The sequence below is a fragment of the Pagrus pagrus genome, assembly GCF_965226575.1.
Source record: "Pagrus pagrus genome assembly, chromosome: 17".
In the NCBI taxonomy this organism is placed as follows: domain Eukaryota; kingdom Metazoa; phylum Chordata; class Actinopteri; order Spariformes; family Sparidae; genus Pagrus; species Pagrus pagrus.
The window spans coordinates 21,753,220-21,771,915 of NC_140201.1; the positions used below are offsets into that span (position 1 = coordinate 21,753,220).

General features: G+C 43.2%; 1 protein-coding gene across 2 annotated transcripts; it reads right to left on the reverse strand.

Moving 5' to 3' along the window:
- Positions 1–435: 435 nt before the first annotated feature.
- Positions 436–16,593, reverse strand: khdrbs1b (KH domain containing, RNA binding, signal transduction associated 1b). Of its 2 annotated transcripts, XR_014624643.1 has the most exons (11): positions 16,116–16,593; positions 13,906–14,027; positions 12,610–12,726; positions 12,077–12,223; positions 9,409–9,539; positions 8,355–8,586; positions 7,853–7,920; positions 7,408–7,466; positions 6,673–6,861; positions 4,474–4,542; positions 436–1,931 (listed from the first exon to the last, which is right to left on the reverse strand). XR_014624643.1 is itself a non-coding variant. In XM_084380017.1 (9 exons), exons 1-9 carry the CDS (start codon positions 16,207–16,209, stop codon positions 6,755–6,757), a joined length of 1,077 nt encoding a protein of 358 aa, XP_084236143.1. In that variant the 5' UTR covers positions 16,210–16,593; the 3' UTR covers positions 5,545–6,754. The 2 variants fall into 2 exon arrangements, 1 of the variants encoding a protein (XP_084236143.1); XM_084380017.1 differs by lacking the exons at positions 436–1,931; positions 4,474–4,542 and having other exon boundaries at positions 5,545–6,861.
- Between the last annotated feature and the right edge of the window lie 2,103 nt (positions 16,594–18,696).

Consider the following 18,696-nt stretch of genomic DNA (forward strand, 5'->3'; position numbering starts at 1 on the left):
AGGGGTCATCCCAGCCCACTCAAAGCACCACAAGTCACCCAGAACACTGCCTCTCCTGATGATGTGTATCTGGGGGAGGCTGATTGTCACCGTCTTCACAGACATCAGCCTGCGATGTTCCTCTGATGGTGTGAATCCGCCTCGACCAGAAGATGCGATCCAGCTGTCCACCGTTTCTGCCCACAGCAACTCCACCTCTAACACACACACACACAGACACACTCATTCCAACACATCCTCCTCCACACTCTGTGCCCCCACCCAGCCCCCCAGAAAGAATAGACAGCCTGGCCTCCCGTCTCTCACCTTATTCCATCTATTCTCCCACGTAGCGTTACATGAACGCACAATGCCAGTTAACTACATGGAGGTGGGCAGAAAACAACAGCCTGTGTTGCAGCTGAGGAAACATCACAGATGACTGATACATGGCTTGCACATATTCAAGTCTTCTTTTATTGATCATTGCACAGTAACAATTTACTTTCTTTTTCCAGCCTCACACTCCTGACAGCTCATCGATTCGAACAGAGGAGACGGCTTCCGCACCATCACTTATCTTTAATCAGACTATAGGAGACACAGAAATCATTATTTTAGACATAATAGCACATAAAGACTGAAAAATTATCTGTTTTGGATTTGGCCCGCTGACATTTCATCTCAAATGATGGTTTCTATCCTAATATCTAATGTTCTATCCTCTAAGCTGATAGCTCTTTCAATAAACTAAATGGAGCCTCTGACTTGGCGAACGCCGCCTCAGACCAGCGGATCGGGACAGAGAAATGTGTTTTTAATACAGGAAAGTACAGTTTTGACCTCTAAATGCAACTCGGCACCACAGGCAGCCGTAATATCATCAGTGATAATGGCAGAAAATGGCGTGGAGGGGAATCAAATCAACAGAGGAATGATGGATGGATAGATGGAGGCGAGTTAGTAATGTCTGTCTTCACCCTCTGTCCCTTTCTCACATGCAGCTCTCCTCCTGGGTCCATCTCGCCGAATTATCATACTTGGATGCTGAACGGGCGAGAACAGGCCAGCTTCGGTTGTGGAAGTGTTGCACATTTGCAGGGAGGATACATGAGTACATGCAAATAGGCCGCTGCATTAGCATTCGATATCCTCGGGGCTGCACAGGGCCGTGCGATGCCAAGGCGCGTGAGCTCGCGGTGAACTCGGTCGCAGCGAGATAGAGATCTTTAACTCCGCGGCGCTGAGTCTAATTTCAGGCGGCAATAAGGCATGGATGCTAGACAACACGCGGACTGAATGTAAAAAAAATAAATAAATAAAAGACTTGAAACGCAGATGACACACCGCTCCCCTTGAATCGGAGAATACAGCTTGCCTTGCAGAAAGAGCTCTTTTCTTGTCTTATTCAAGGGTTAATAGAAAATTAAAACAATTTCACAGCCTACTATAAAAGGAGTGCTCATTTTATGGCAAATTAGGCTGTAACAATTACATTTCTTGGAAGAGGGGGTGGTCCACGGATGTCTGTGTACAGCAGCGCGCAATCAGCGAAGGCTTCAAGTGGGCGTATTCAATGATGGAAAATAATTACACGAGGATAATGCACAGTAATTCAATGTTGACATGAAATGTAGAAATAGTAGAAAATAGTCCACAGAAAATGAGTCGTCGCTCAGTCTTTGGTTATTCAGGAGTCCCAGCGAGCCGAGTGTCTTGGCTGACCAGCTGCAGCCTTAGTCCCGTTCCAGTGGGAGTCGGAGCCAGCTCCTCTCCCCCCGCTCTACATCAGCTGGCTCCTGTGGGTCACTTGGCAGGCGGCCACCACAACCCCCTTCCCTGCCAGGAACAGAACTGGGCCCTGGGCCACCTCCTTTCAACGGGGCAAACCCCCCCAGAGAGCTCCGTCTGACCACCTCCTTCATGCTGAGCTGCTCCCGTGCACGGCTTCACTGCGGAGGAGACAAAAACACATCGGAATGAGCCGGCATGTAAACACACATCCCCGGTTCTTTAAGTCATAAATCCTCCTCTGCTTCAGTGATTTAATGACAGATAAGATGTAGTGCAGAAAAAAAGAGACCACTTTATTAATTTAATTTCTCAGCAGTGGCTGTAATAATTAAAAGGTCATTTTCCTGCCAAGCAGCGCAGCCCTTCAACAGTAGCTAAGCAACATTTTGCTAAATAAGACATAATTACTGGCAGACTGTTAACTTTGGATTAGTGCATTAATATTTCACTCAACAGCTAATGTGGTCACAGGTCGCAAGTTTGAGTATTTTGCAGCAGCTTCAAGCCTCAGACGGACCAGACGTGTCACTTATTAATCATTTAAACAGGATTTCTATAAAGCAAATATTCATTACTTAATACTTAGATTTTGCTCAGAGTGAAATTGGAGGAGCTCCAAACCAGCTGTTGTGCTTTTTCAACACAAAGAAACAAACAGGACTTTATTTCTAACATGCCTAAAAACTGGTAGCGGTCGTGTTGAACACATTCTTCAAACAAGCGAGTGACCTTTCCATCGAAACGTACATCAAAAATGTTCTTAAATGGTTCGTTATCCAGCTTCCCTCCACTAAAATGCCACTGACAGTTCTGTGTCTCAAAGTCTGACCACTGAGCATCACTTTTTCGAGCCTTCATTTAACTTTCTTCAGCCTTCAAGGCAGCGCGAGGACATTATGTGAAATCCCTCTGACACCTCTCTCCTCCTGCTGGTTCCATTTCGGGAGTCACCTTTTGTCCTCCCGCTTCTGTTTTCCTTCTGTCAGAGAGCCTTGAGCTACAGATCCTCATTAGTCACTTTCCCCGAGACCACACTGACAACGGCGATGCGCTCTCCCTCAGTCAGACTCACTGAAGGCTGGCGAGGCCACACACCAATTCACAGGCACTGTCAAAAGCCGGACGACTTACAGGAGCTGGGCAATCATCAGAATCAACCAACCTTTGAAATGCTGTGAATATCATGAACGTGCTGCTGCCGAAATACCCACAGGCATCTGTAGCAAAGTTTCTCACACAGTGCTTTTTTGGGGGAAATGGGAAAAGTTAAAAAGGACCGTACCAGCGGTCTTGAACGTTTTAGACCATTACCTACAAATTGCGTAGACTTTACATCACAGCTTGGGAAGGCTAATCCATCAGTTTGTCAGTGTGTCTTTAAAGCTTGTGTTGCAAGAAGGGACTAAACTGCTGGTTTCAGCTGCTAGACAGCCTGACAGTAGTGACGTATCGCTGAAAAGAAAAAAGACAAATATGTTCTTGTGTCCAGCTTCACACAGTGTTCTGGGACCTTATATTCCTCTGAGAACAGCTTGTTTATTCATTTATGGAAAAGATAAATATTCCTGAGTTGGTATTATTACCTCATTAATATTGTCAATATTAAAATTGTGTGTTTGAGTTTTTCTCCAAAACTACACAGTGCCCCTTTAACAAGAAGCTAGCTTGGCTGTGTCCAAAAGCAACAGTAAAAACAACAATTTGTGTTTAAAGGAGGTATACGTGGCAGACTGTTTCTTGGTTGGAACCAGTTGCCGGGCAACCAGTGAAAAAAAACAAAAAAAACAAAAAACAGGCAGTTACTGGTCACCCACTTGTAGCATTTTTTTGCGCAGACAGATTTCTTTACCTTAGCACAGAACCAGGCTAGCCTTTTCCCATTTCCAGTCTTTAAAGAAACATTATGTAATTTTTATCTTAACAGCTTCAAAATCATTTTGATGATACAGTGTCTTGTAAAAGGGTGAATGCTCTGCCCTCCTATCACTTGTAGCCTCAGTGAGAAAGTAGGATCAAAGCGTTACATACATGTTTACCTCAAGATAAAAGTTTTCAACACATATTGGAACATATAAGACGTAATGAGTTTTGTTTGTAGTTAGCACCTACATCATGTCTGACAAACTGTTACAGACCTGGGATTTGTATTTACAGCAGTGGTGTTGCACTCAGAAACTATAGGGGGCACCAAATGGCATAACATGCCAATTTCTGCACAATTATAGCTTTAAGCTAAGCTAAACTAACCGGCTGCTGGTTGTGGCATCACATTAACTGTACGTGATTCTTGGTAAGAACGCAAACAAACATATTTCTCAAGTTGACTCCTGGAAGAAAACTTTGAGAGCTCAGGTGTCTGAGTGTCCATGAAAGCACCATTAATGATTCCAAAATGAGCTCTGCTTGCTACAGAAACAATTTGTAAAGTTTGACAAAAGATTAATATATAGATAAGTAAAGGAGCTGGATTTCTTCTCTGATGGATGACACATTTCATGCAAGTTTGAAGGCCTCTGCAAGTTGTTCAAACATGAATGGACACTAATGGTTGCCCGGAAGGAAAAAAGAATCAATCTTGAAGACTTGCTGTATGGATAGCGGTAATGAACAAATATGCAAGTTGTAAGTCAAAATGCCACAGCATGCAATAACCAGCGGGATGGTCCTTTGAAATTGAAATGAGTGCAGCGGCGGACCAACCTGAGGTTTGTACGGTCTCACTTCAGCAGACTGTCAGTCTCCGTGGCACTCAGTGACCGATAGCTGTGCCTGGAGGAAGGACAAACCCCAAATCAATACCCCGTCTAAAAACACTGGGAGAAATTTGAGACAGAGATCATGCAACGTCTACAGGAGAAGATATGCTCATGCAACTCAAGCTTTCTTTTTTGGATAACTTTGTACAGGCAGAACCTTTTAAATATTACAGTAAGCATCCTTTACACAGCAAATAAAAAAAGTAACAGCAGCTCAACTGTACAGAAGATATTGACATAGATTTGGCTTTGTTCATTTTAGCAAGAGTTGCATTAACACTATTCTAATGTATTTTGTTAGTACACAGAACAGTTATTTTGGTACATAAAATTCACTACTATGATATTGGAAGTTACGTTTTTCTTACTTTTGAGTCGTTTCTTTTTTGTTGCCATGACTGTAATAGTATTTTAAGAAAGTGTACGCATTTACCAGCAAGTTTATGTCAAAGGATAAACACACTACGAAATTAAACATTTAGGGTTAGGTTACCTTTACAGTGGAGTTCTCTAGGTTATAACCATCCTCTCCATTGCACTGCCATTACTCTGTACTAAAGTAGCCATCGCGCCAGCGTCATTCATGACAATGAAGCCTAGACCTGAATGGTGGTTTGAATTCAGTTAATTTTCAGATGCTATAAAAGCAATTCTCATTAACGATTACGACCACAGGTAAGAGGATTGAAAAAGTCTTATACATACCCAGGCATTCAATGCTTTAGAACTCTATACACATTAGGAAGCTATCCAGGTTATTTTAGAGGTCTTACCTCTGGGTCCTTTTTAAAAAGTATAGAAAGAGAGAGAAAGAATAAGTTGTGCTCTTTTGATAATCAATCAAGACATCATTTAGTAGGGTTAAAGTCTTCAGACGTCAATACATTCATTTAGATTTAAAATGCGGTTTTGAATGAGAAACAAAGGAAAACACCTACATCTGACTGCTGAAGGTTGTTTTAAAAAAGCCATTTCAGAATTTTACTAGGACAGGAAACAAATAAAGCAAGTTAAGTTTCATAAAAAACAAACTAAGCTTTATTGACAAACTGCTGCAAAACATCTTTTGGACAGATTTAGTAACCTATTTAGGCAAGCTTACACATGTAGCATAATGCATTTTATGGAGAGGGTACAGATACTAGTGGCAGAATAAGTACAGTTAGGATGTTTTAAAATATGTACAAGAGTTCGGATTGAGCTGCAGGATCCCTTCTCTGTAGAAAGAGAAGACCCATGTGGAGATTTTTGTCCCAATCCTTCTTTGTGTACTTTGTGCATGCAGTTTATAGAGAATCAGATCAGAAAATGAAGACCTGAACTGTTTTTAGCATTAACAGGAGGCCAGCTCTCGGCCGTCTTCTCATTAAATAAACATTTTGTCTTCAGTCTTGAAATTAATTTTTAACATGTAAAACAAATTGAGGATATGAGGACAGTCCATCTCAACAGTGTCTATTAGGGCTATATTTCAAAACTCTAAGTACAATGACAAATATTGCTGCCTAAGTCTAAATGGACAACGTTTTAGAACTATTTAAAAACAAACCATCATCAATAATGAATTGTACTGATTCCATTAACATTGATTCTTTAACCTTCACTTAATTTAAGATTGTTTTTTGTTTCTATATTACATAATTGAAAGTTTAAAAGGTCTTTTATTGGGCTATATTAACAGAATTTTGAAATGTAGCCTAAATGGGAATCTGCAACTGACCCTCGACAGATTCTTTATATTTATAAACAATTAAAATGGATTCCTTAAGACAAGTGGATAATGAGCCACTAATTCCACTAGAAATGACTCTTCCCAAACAGTTAAAAAAGTAACGATCAACAATGCAAAAAAGCCAGAGGGGAGTAAAAGGGGTCAGAGAAAAAAAACACAGCAAAATAAACAAAAAGTCAAATGAAAAAGAACAAAAATAGGACGCCAACGTCTCCTCTCTAACCCATCTAAAAGCCGCTTTGGTTGAGGGATTGGTGGCTGGTTGGTTAGGTGGTGCGACAAAGTAGGGGTGGGGGAGGGAGTTCGCGGTCAAATCTCAAAAACAAGGTCCGATTTTCAGTTCCCAATTTGCTCTCTCGTATAAAGTCCGGTGTAGGAAACGACCAAACCAAAGACAAAACGGACAATTACTTTTGTCGGGCTGCTTAAAGCGAGAGCTGCCGTGGTAGACAGGCGGTAGTCAGGGCGACACGTTAAGGGTGGTGAGTCTGCTTCAGTACTGTCGGTATGGGTGCTCCCGGTAAGGCGTCTTGGCACCTCTGGAGGGGGGAGGAGCCTTCCCTGAAACTGATCGCTGGGTCCCATTCCAGTCGTCCTGGCCTGGAGAGGACACAAAAATAAACAGTTACGATTCAATATGGATTCAAACTCCATGATTTATTACAGAAAACTAATTAGGTTTGTGGACATTAAAAACAGTTTCTGTTTACATTCTCACCAAAACATGTTGTGTATCCTTGAGGTTTAACAAATGTGTTGGAATAAAAGAAGATGGATCTAGCATCACATCGCCTGATACATGCGAAACGGGGACGCACTCATAAAAACATTGCTTCATGGTGCCTCTAGTGGTCAAAAACTCCACAGGGCACCTGAAAACTGTCTTAACTTTGGAAGCTAGAAGCCACTTTGTCTGGTATTCTGTGCTCCATCACTGTTTTCAGATTTGACATTTTCTGGACATTAAATAAATGAAGCAATAAATAAAGACAAATCCATCCCACAATGCACGGAAATACTGCATGCTACAGGACTTAAAGAAATACAATTACAAATTATATATATATATTCAACTACGCTTCAGCATCTCTTCCACAGTATAAAATGAGGTCATGTTTGTTGACAGGGAACAAAGTTTGTCCTTACCATAGGACTCGTATGACTCTGTGGTCTCTCCGTGTCCGTAGTCGTAGTATTCTGGCTCTCTGATGGTCAAAAATAGGGAGAGAGAAGAAGAAAAAAATCACTTTTAATCTTTGAAAGACATCAAGTAGCTGCTGACTGTAATGTCTAGGGGGATGATAATTGGCTTCCATGAATAAGATCAAAGCTTGGCTCTCTAGCATGGAACATCTTAGTCCCGGCTGGTTCTCCTAAATAACACCGCCATCCAAACCGTGAAACATGGAGTACCATCAGTGCTGAGTTTGTGCAGAGTGGCTAAAAAGTATTTCTGCTGCTCTCAAATCACTTTTCTGAGTGAAACTAGCAACTAGGCAATGCGTGTGTGAGTGTGTGTGTGTGTGTGTGTGTGTGTGTGTGTGTTCTGTGAGGAGCAGGTGAAAACCAAAGAGACGTCTGATTCACTCACGCCTGCGGCTGACTGTAATAGCTGTCGTATGACTCGTAGGCCGTGTCTGTGTAGCTCTCATCGTAGCCCTGGAGAAGGAGGGAAACAGAGAAACACAGTGAGATTTAAGAGGAGGCTTGTTCATGAATCATGAATGTCAAGGTGTCCCCACAGTACTACACTTGTACCAAAGCAGACACGCTCCCCTCATGTCTCGAGCATCCCAAATCACTTATCCTGTGTTGACGGACGAGCCAATCAAAGCTCAGAGAGCCGGGAACAAGCTCGTTCAGAGGAGACGTGTTGGAGAGGTCAGATGTAGCTATGTCAAACATGTCGCCATCTCAAGGAAAACTCATCAACCTTCTTATTCCTCATGCAAAATTCAATTTCAAAAAGGGACCTTTTACTTGTTTGATTAATGATACTATTAAACTTAACTTATAACAATTGTGCTCAAGACTTCCATATACAAACTAAATGGATGAATTGAACCGACCCTCCCACCGACAGTTGTACTTACATATTCCTCATAACTCTCAGCAGCTGCAGCAGGGGTGTGCTGGTGGGGGGGTGCCATCCTCTGGGGGGGTCCGCCCGCCGGGGGCCTGGCACGGGGTGCCACGGCTCCCCTGGAAGGTGCTGCGGGTGGTCCTCCGCGGCCCGTTGGGGCGCCCCTCACTGCGCCACCTCTGGCTGGGCCACCTCGAGACACACCTCTGGCAGCCGCACCACGAGGAGGCATCCCCCTGCCCCTGGAGAAAGAACACAGAGTTAATACTCCGTTCTTCTATTTGAAGGAGTTAAAGAGATCAATACCACTTTCATATAGGACAAAAGGAAATGGACAGAAACAACTACAGCAGCCATTTCCAAAGATCTTGGTTCTTTAAATAACATGCTTTAAAAAAGGTACTGGTAGGTGGATTTTGTTACCTTATCTTTAGCCGAGTAAGCTCTCCCCGTTTTCAATCTTTATGCTAAGCTAACCACCTACTAGCTCCAGCTACATTATTTATCATACAGAACTGTGAGTACTACTGATCTTCTCATCCGCATCTTTGCAAAATGTCAGTAAGAAAAGCTCAATTTTAGCACATTTACACTGTATGATTTTTTTATTTTTTATATCAAAAGCTTCACATGGATAAACAATTTAATGAGCATTTGGAATATGCCGACTTTATATTCAGTCGAATCACTGCAGTCCTTTCTGACATTAGGTTTACAGGCTGCACACAGTATTTACTGTATTCTCTGCGAGAGCTGGGGCAAAGGTATCTTATGTCAAAAAATGTTGCCAGATTGCTGCAAATTACACATCAGCATGTGAAAAACAAAACTGCACAATTACAGAAAAGGGAGCACATATAATGTTACTTCTGGTCTTGCTCAGCATTTTCATTGATACGTTGATAGAATGATGTTGATGAACAACAGTAACTCTCTGCTTCTTCAGTGACCTGACAGCTGTTATATGAGAAACCCTGTGTTTGTGTGTGTGTTTGTGTGTTTGTGTGTGTGTGTGTGTGTGTGTGTGTGTGTGTGTGTGTGTGTGTGTCAATGCATCTCCACACCTGTGAGCTCCAGCAGGAGGGACTCCGCGGCCCCTGACCATGCCCCCTCGGCCCCGGGCTCCGTGCTCCTGGCCTCCGTTCAGGTAGCTCATCTCCATGAACTGCTCTTGGCAGATATCATCCATCATATCCTACACACACACACAGAGAGAGAGAGAGGAAGCAAATATGAAGATGAGAGGGTGAGAAACAAGATCACGTGACATGAGAAAAGTGAAGGCGCACAAATGAAAAGCAAAAAGAAGAGAAGAGGGGAAAAAAGGGAGGCAGTGTGAAAGAGTGAGCGATGAATAAAAGAGTGAAACACAATTACAGAGCTGCTCACAACACAGCATCCCCCTAATGGCTAACAGAGCGAGTGGAAGAAAAAGTCTCAGTGCCAGTGACTCAGAGTGTTAAAGAGAAGGAGAGCGAGGGGAGGGGGGGGTCGTGGATGTGGGAGATTGGAAAGCATCCATCCACACTTGGTGCCTTCCTGTGCCTCTCCGTCATGCACAAAATGTAAATCACTTCTCCCTGCACTTCTCGACAAGTCTGGTATGACTGCATCAGCGGTTACCTTATTCTATCCACAAAAACAACAAGTAGGGATGGATTAGTGCAGCTGCCAGTTTGAGCAGCACAAATCCCGCAACACAATCCGCCGCTTTTCTTCCGGGAGCCATCGCAAAGGCTGCACTGTGACCCAATCAATGTTTTTTCATAAATCAGTCCTTGGAACGGTGATGGAGCTCTAATGATCGTGAAAAGGAAAAAAAAAAGGCAGATAGTAGAATATGCAGCAAAGTCGGCAGCTTTTTTTAATTTATCTGCAGCAAAAGAAGCAAATGTGAGCTATTTGACTGATGGGAATGAATGTCAGGCTGCAGCTGTATTTAACAAGCCAGTGAGGTGACTCATCTTTACCCATCAAGGTGTTCAGATTAATTTTCTTTAGACATTACACTATATAGAACGTATCCTTCTAACGCGTCAGTGACGAGGTTCTGCCATCCTTCACACATGGGCAAGGCTCTGCTTTGGCTTGTACATTGGTAGACATCCAGGTAGACAGATATAAAAGAGATGAGGGAGAACAAAAGAGCCAAAGCCTTCAGGAATACCTGAGGAGGAGTACGGCTAATACATAAAACATTTCAACAACAAATCACATCCATCCATTTCCTCACAACCTGAGCCTATTATTAAAATATGGCCTGGGTCCAAATGAAGGCTGTCAGGCCTGACAGATTATGGCCTTAAGTGTTAACGACAGCTCTGCAGTTGACAGCTTTCTACATAACACAGCAATACCAACATCCAACTGGTCCATCCCCTTTAATCCACGTGATTCTATCTTCTTTAGCACCCTGCACACTAATTAAAAACTGTGGGCACCTCGTGGACCCCTAGGCCCATTGGCCTGCTTTGGCATGAGCCATTGTTAAAGCGCTATGGGCCTCATCCGGGCTTGACAGCAGACTTTGTTGGCCCCCGCTCAAGAATCTCTCAGCATAAAACCAATAAAGTAAGCGTAGGCTGCGCAGGGTGAACACATATCTGTCTGGGAGCTATACATCTCCAAGCTGATTCTCCTCACTCCCTGAAGGATAACACTCAGGTAAAGACTCAGTGATGGAGGGATATGTAGGCGAGCCAGGTGAGGGTGGAATGCTGCTGACACAAGCAGACTGCTTTGTGTAATATGAACACCATCACTCGCTCCCCATTTCCAAAAGTCATATCCTCAGTCTAAAACCTAACACTTTCACTCCTTTATCTGACTCTGTTTAAAGCCAATAGCCTCATAACCCCGGTGATTAGAGACGTCAATATGTTGTGCAAGGTAGGGTATGACATGGTGTTATTTTAAGAACACAGAGGGAGCTGCTGATGGTTTATGTAGAAAGTATTTTTAAAACTTGTTTTTAAAGTATAAGTAAACAAGAGACTTTGAAATGTGCTGCAGCCTTGTCTACAAGTGGACTCAAGGTGGAAAATCTGATGCTTACATACTGAGCACAGGTGTATGACTTCTGTTTAAGGGCTCAACTTAGAGCTGAAACAATTAATAAATCAAGCTAAACAATAAGTTAATGAGCAACTATTTTGACATTAGCTTAATCTTCAATCTAATCTTTTTCAAGCTAAAACACCAAACATTCCTCAATTTCAGCTTCTCAACGCTGACAATCTGGTGTGTTTCTTTGTCTGTGATGTGATGAATTTTTTTAGGTTGAGGTTGTTGATTAGACAAAAGAAGCTGCTGGAAAATATCTTGGGCTTTATGAAATTGTAACAGGCATCTTTCACAACTTTGAATAAATATTTTATCAACAAGAAAATGATTTGGCAGATTAAATAAACAATTAGCGGAATGATTTGTTGCAGCCATAATTCAATGTGTAGGGTTGAGTTGTCATCTCATCAATTAATTGACTGACAGAAGATCATTCAGATCTAATAATGATTTATCAATGCCACTAAAGCATCTGTTAACTTGTGTTGCGTGTTTGTCAATATTGCTGACATTTTACAGGCTAAATGATGAATCGATTGCATAATCACAAGTTAATTAATGGCAAAGAAATTACTGTTAGAAGCAGCTACAGTCCACGCAGACGTGTCAATAGACAGTCTCCCACTGGAGCACAATGCGACAAACACAACCAAACAAAGTCACACTCACAGGGAACAGGAACTTCTTGACCTCCTCCATGGCATGTGCCATGCGCAGGTAGGCCTCTGGCACCGGGGCGAACACCTCGATGAACACGTGCAGCTCCATAGACAAGTGGGCGTACTTTGGCTCGCCGCCTTTCCTCAGCCCCTCCTCCTGGAACAAGGGCAACATCACAGGTGTGTTAGCAAGTCAAAGAGTACGCCGCTAACTTTACAATAAATCAATTCTGAAAGATGTAATCGCATTTCCTCCACCTCAGAGGGCATCGAGCATAGGTGAGGTATTCTCTTCCTTTATATAGGTGAATAATTACATCAAACTGGTGGATAACTGGTTTAGCTGGATATCCTGAAGATTCCTGGAACAGATGTGCAGTGCGTGGGTGCCCTTGGCTTTACAGTAACGTTCACCCGAGCTATCCTGCGACGCCATCTGGGCTCTCTGCCTGTCATCCCTCTCAAGTACAGGCCAGATGTGTTATGGCTTCAGGTACCCTTCTCACAGGTGTGTAACACCAGATGTGTGTGTGGGTGTATTACCTTGGTTTTGTCTCTCATGGAGCCTTTGCCCAGCACGGAGATCTTGGCTCCGGTCTCTTCCTGCAGACGTTTGATCGTGTTGCCCTGAGGTCCCAGAATCTTCCCCACGAAATTGAACTAAAGGCAAAACAAAGTGAAACAAAATTAGCCACACAATCAAAGCAGAGCGAGTTTTAATGCCAAGAGGGTGAAGCAACATTCACTGTCAGGGGTCTTGTTGCACATACTGCAGCTTTAAGTAGTAGATTTACCAGAGAGGGTCGATATGAGCCCGTGGGGGCTGTAATACCGTCAGTTACTATTTACTATAATCATCCAAGCACTGATCCAGAACCAACTTGCACTCAAAAGCTGCCATCTTTACCTCCTCGATCCCTGAACAAAGTAATTACAATGTGTATATGAAGTGTCCTGCAATTAGCTGTCACTGCCAAGCACATTTAGCAAAGAGTCGCCCCCCAGGAAGCAACTCCTCCGGGATTTGTAAAAGTAGCTTTTATAATGTGAAAACCCTCATTAGCTTTGTCGTCTCTGACACAGTGGACTGATGTTCCCACTAAGTCTGGCAAACTAAAACAGCCTTCTGGAGATCAGAGGGATGTCTTACCCCACACACCAGACTCCTACATCATATTGATCTGATGCTCGAGGTGGGGCAGCATCTATAGATCTTATTCTTGTTAGGACTGCTTGGGGGAGTGAAAAAAAGACATATGGTCTCTCAAAAAAAGTGAACAGAGTCTTAAAAGTTACACCAGAGTCGTGTAAACCTTTCTGACTTGAACTGATTAAATTCAACGTCATGCAAATGAAGCATTACGCAACTGTAGCTGAATTTCACACGACGGATTAGACTCTCACATGCCTTCTCCAACATTTTAAACCATCGTCCTAAAAAAAACCCCCCCAAAAAAAACAATCTAGCCTCATGTGTGAGCCAGATATAGATTGATTGGATGGATGTGGGTGAATACACTTCAGGTTACATGATTAAGCCAAGTAAGACGACATTTGCTGAACACAAACGGAAGAGAAGAGCCGATCTCCCACTGCAATATAAAGCCATCCTCACCATAGTAACATTAACATTTTGATCCTTTTAGTAATATTTTAAAATATGCCAGCATCGGCTGTAATTATACTCTGGAGCTTAAGGATCAAGGTTGAGGAGAGTAATTTGAGACTCCCAAGTAACCCCGTGGCTTTGTGTAATTGAACCTCGGCTGCGGGATAAATTAGATCGAGACAGAAGAAAAGGAAGAAGAGGAGGAGGAAAAAAGGGCAGATAAATCTCACCTTAGGGTACTGTTTGACAGGTATGAGCACTCGTTCCTTAAGCTTGATGTTCTTTGTTGTGAAAAGGTCCAGGTATGCTTCTGCCTCCTTTTTAGTCTCGCCTTTCTGGATTCTATCAATTTCTGGAAGGGGAGAGGCAGCGTTTCAGGCACAGTGTTGATGCAATCAGACAGGATGCAGAGAGGCAAAGAAGGAGTACATCTCTTATGAGGAGGATTTTATGTGCACTCATTCAAGCACATTACCAAGTAAGCGTCGTTGTGGAGATTTTCAGATCGTAAGCAATCTCAGTGTATGGACGAACTATTTTTAGACACAAACGCTAGATTTAACAGTTGATTCAGTTCCACGCGTCTGAGACTGTTCACTTCTCAGCCTCATTTCACCTGGTTTCAGCCGAGAACCTGACCATAAATGATTGAATGTCAAGCAAACAGCGGTGCTTCCAGGTGAGAACAGTTTGATGAAAGAGTGTGATGGGATCTAATTAGAACCGTTCTGTGATCTTGTCAACACCCTGAATTGATCTGAAGCTGTTAGTTGATTAATCCAATAAACGGCAACCATTAGGCTCATCGATTCAGCCGTTTTTCAAGAAAAACTCTAAACAATCGCTGAGAATTTGTTGCCTTTGTCTCTTTTTTTTAAAAAAATACACAGAATATCTTTGGGGTTTTGAATTCCTGTCCAGACAAAAGACGACATGTAAAGACAACACCTTGGACTCAGAATTCAATGATGACCATTTTCCACTATGTCAGCGCCTCCTAATCTAAAGGATTAACCAAATTTAATCTAGAAATAATGGTCAGATGTATAAATAATGAAAACAATCTTCAGTTGTAGCCGTTATCCTGAACCAAAATGTGAAAACATTCAGTTTTCGCGTCACATTTTTGAGAAGTTGCCACCAGCGCTTCCCCAACACCTCCCGTCACCTCTGCCATATGGCACGGGCACAGCACCTGGTCTCCGGCACCATCGCAGCACTCCATCTCAAACCACCTCCTCACTCCTGGCCGTGACAACTCCTGAGCCTGCGATGTGCAAACATGTCAGCTGCAGCACAGTCCACCAGCTGCAGACCAGGGAGGGGGGAGAGCCTCGGTGGATGGGAAACCAGGGGGGGAAACACACTTTTGTCTTTCTGGATCATTCTCACTTTCAATTTCAGAGTCTAGATTTTGTGCTTCCTGTTGTGAAGAGAGCAGCTTGATGGTTACCAGAGGTAGGCTACCTGAGAGGGAGAGTGTGAGGGGCAGCTGGTGGAGAATGACTCAACCACTGGGAGAGGACAACAACAGAGATAATCACCTAACTAGCAGTCCTTCAGTTTGTGTATTGCACACAGTGGCTGTTTGACAGTGTCCTGCTGGGGTTTAACAGATTTCCATTTCCTACAGCATCACTGTAAAGACTATGGTGCCTTCAGGTGCATCATTTCACAGCCTAACTCCACTAAAGAAGTTACATTGCGTGTCAGAAAGATGAGAGCTGAACGTAAAGAACAGGGGAACAAAGCAGGAGGGCAGTCTCTTCTTCTGACCTCTCCAGGAGGATAAAGCGGCAGCCTCTTGCTCAAGGACACTTCAGCAGCAGCCGACGGGCGGCGGGGCGTAACATCGCCGCCATGAGGCCGCCTCTCGGCTCTGAAGCAGCGGGGTGACCCCCCCCAAGTCACGGATACTGGCGCACATTTAAATGCTGCTGCGCAACGGAGCCGCCAGACAGATAACGACGGGAAAAACAAGCGACTGTTTGTCCGGACAGACTCAATTTCAAGTTCAAACTCAACACATTAGTAATAAAAACACCTTTGTCTCGTCGCAGCTGCACAAGAGGAAGCGGAAATCATTGAGAACAACATCTGAAAGTGTGTCTCCTCCCGGGGTGCCGCGGTAGCTGGAGGCTATTTACACTCTCAGACATTAGCGGTAACATAATGAATGAACTCCATCACACTTCAACGTGTCAAACACACACGTATCGACTACCGGGCGACAAAACGCACTTTCATGTCAGCGCCGCGTATAACGGGGCAGTAAACGTCCCGTCCGCAAACACATGGCGGGTAAAGCGTGGAGGTGTGTGCGCTATCCGAGGTGCGTTCAGGAGCCGTGTGCTGCTGCCCCGCTTCAGACTCAAACACCCCCCCTCCCCTTCATTCATTCTGCAAGACACAACACAAACACTGTGAAACACTTCTTTACCTGCGTTCAAAAGTTTCATGGCGTGCGTGAACGACGAGTCCAGGCTGTCCTTCTCCGCCAGAAGCTGGGGGAGGTATTTGTCGTCGTTCTCCATTTTGACTTAAGAGAGGCGGGAGTCAGTTTCGGTGCAACAACAACAACAACAACAACAAAAAATGGAAAAAGCGTGGAAAAATAACCCCCAACAATGGTAGAAAAAGAAGTAGTCCAGTTATGTAACTACGGAGTGGCGCGTATCCTCTGTGCGGACGCGCTGTGCATGTGGCTACCGGGCGTTTCTGCGTCGGGCTGCTCCGCTACTTTGCGTCTTTGTGGTTTCCCCTCAGTCTGCTGGTTGTGTCTCGTCAGCAGCGGCGGCAGGTTGGAAATGAGAGAACAAAAGCGGCGAGAGACGGTAAAGAATAGTGATCCGACTCAAGCCGGCGGAAGTGAGCTCAGAAGGACGTAGTTCTCCGGACTGACGCCGCCTACTGAGTGCTGTGTGGATGCGCGCCGCCCCCCAGCAGCGATAATCCCAATATCACATTTTCAGCACTGGGTTGGGTGTGACCGCTGTGTGCTGCTGACACACTGATGGGTATAAATGTGCAGACTAGGAGAAGGTGTTGAAGTTCACTGCACCCTGAGGGAAACCTACAGATTTATTACAGCAGTATTCATATATCCACATCTGGAGGTGAATCAGGTGAGATTAAAATACTGATAAATGACCATATATGGTAATCTTGGGTCAGTAGGTTACTTTAGGTAGTTCTGTCTTAACTGTGATGTGGGGAGTTAAAGGGGCACTGTAGTGTGGGAAGAAAAAAATCAATAATACAAACTCAGAAATATTCATTTTCAGAGGAAAATAAGGTCCCAGAACACTGTTTGGAGCTAGAGAGGTGGCAGGGTCCGCCACATATGAACAAAGTAAAACAGTATGAACCTGTGTTGTCCTTTAAGGTCAGTTTGTTTATTCAGTTCATTCAATTATGAAAACAAAGAGAGGTTGTTGATTTAGTTTGTTGTGGCTTGAAAAAAATCCGTCAATGAAGATGTTTCTTTTCTGATCAAAGTTAGTTTAGTATGTTAAAGGTGCACTCTGTAGTTTTGGGGAAGACGTTTTAATCAGAAGAGAATGATCATCATTGACTGATTTTTGTTATGTCTAAACAAACTAAATCAACAAACTCTCTTTGTTTTCACAGTTTCACACAATTTCATACTGTTTTACTTTGTTTATATTTGGCAGACAACTGTTTGAAGCTATAAAGGTGGCAAGGTCCGCCAAATATAAACAAAGTAAAGCAATATGATATTGTGTTGTCCTTTGAGGTCAGTTTGTTTATTAAGTATATTCAGTCATGAAAACAAAGAGTTACCTGGAGGGACTGAAGACTATTTATCTTTTTAATAGTATGTTTTGTTTGTGGTTTACATATTTTCTAATAAGATTATGTAGAATATTTGTACAGTATATTAAAGGTGCACTATGTAGTTTTGGGGAAGAAATGTTCCACCTTTCAAGCCTCACTGTGCTAGGGACCTCTTTTCCTCTGAGAACAGCTTGTTTGTTATTGTTCAGTCATGGAAAAAAATTTCAGAGTAAGTATTATTACCTAATTAATATTGAAAATACTACAATTCTGAGTTCAAATTTCTTTTCCAAAAACTATATAGTGCTCCTTTAAAAAATGTAGATGTTTAAGATAGATAGATAGATAGATAGATAGATAGATAGATGGTCTGTTAATAGAGACTAAACTAACCATATTCCACGTCTAATATGTATTGAATTGTTACATACTGCAGTATAACATATTATACCAAGTGTGCATTAATTGATACGAGTATGATAATGATAGATGATGACACATCTTCAGTGTTTAATTTGTTAGTATAATTTCCGTGCAGACAGGGTGCCCTGAAGATACAGCACTTTCATTCCAGGCTCTCTACTGCCCCTTAGTGGCCGCACTAATCATAACAACCAGAAACTGGAACTGGGTCCATCACAAGAAGCCTGTTCTCGGTCTAATCCCCCATTTTCCTCTCCACTTCTATTGATTTCAAAACACTTATGTGCAAGTGGAAAGCGCAGTGAGGAGACTCTGTGGAGCGGCATCTCAAGAATTGATTCAGACGATTCGGATTGTGGTAATGAACCTGCCACGCCGTTGAGTGGAGCGCGAGAGGTCACAGGTGATGGCTGGGCTAATGCATACAAAGCAATAGCAGACCCTTCCATGCGTGTTGGGTCTTTAAGCGTATACAGGAGCATGCATTATCTGCAGGCGGATGCTCTTTGAACAAACAGCAAAAAAACTGCAGGTCATTTGTCAGTCGGCTGCTGGAGTGAAAACTATTAGGATCGACCGCAGCTGTACCCAGGAATGCATCTGCTCAAAACAAATGAAGGCAAAAATTGTCTCCAATAAACACTTATGGGAGGCCGAAGACCCACTCTAACTATCAGCGTTCAGCTTGATCTATCTCTGACCGTTACAGTGTTATTAGTGTCGGGGGTTGCAAGGTTGTCCTGACTCCTCTTGTCATTGACGGAATGGATAGCCTGTGAGCTGAATTTCAATTGGCTCAT

Coding starts and splice junctions, on each gene's coding strand:
- khdrbs1b (XM_084380017.1), bottom strand. CDS start 16,209: ATGGAGAACGACGACAAATACCTCCCCCAGCTTCTGGCGGAGAAGGAC. Junction 8,587..9,408: donor CCTCCTGCTGGAGCTCACAG/GTGTGGAGATGC, acceptor TTCTTTCTCCAG/GGGCAGGGGGATGCCTCCTC. Junction 7,921..8,354: donor CTGAGAGTTATGAGGAATAT/GTAAGTACAACT, acceptor CTCCTTCTCCAG/GGCTACGATGAGAGCTACAC.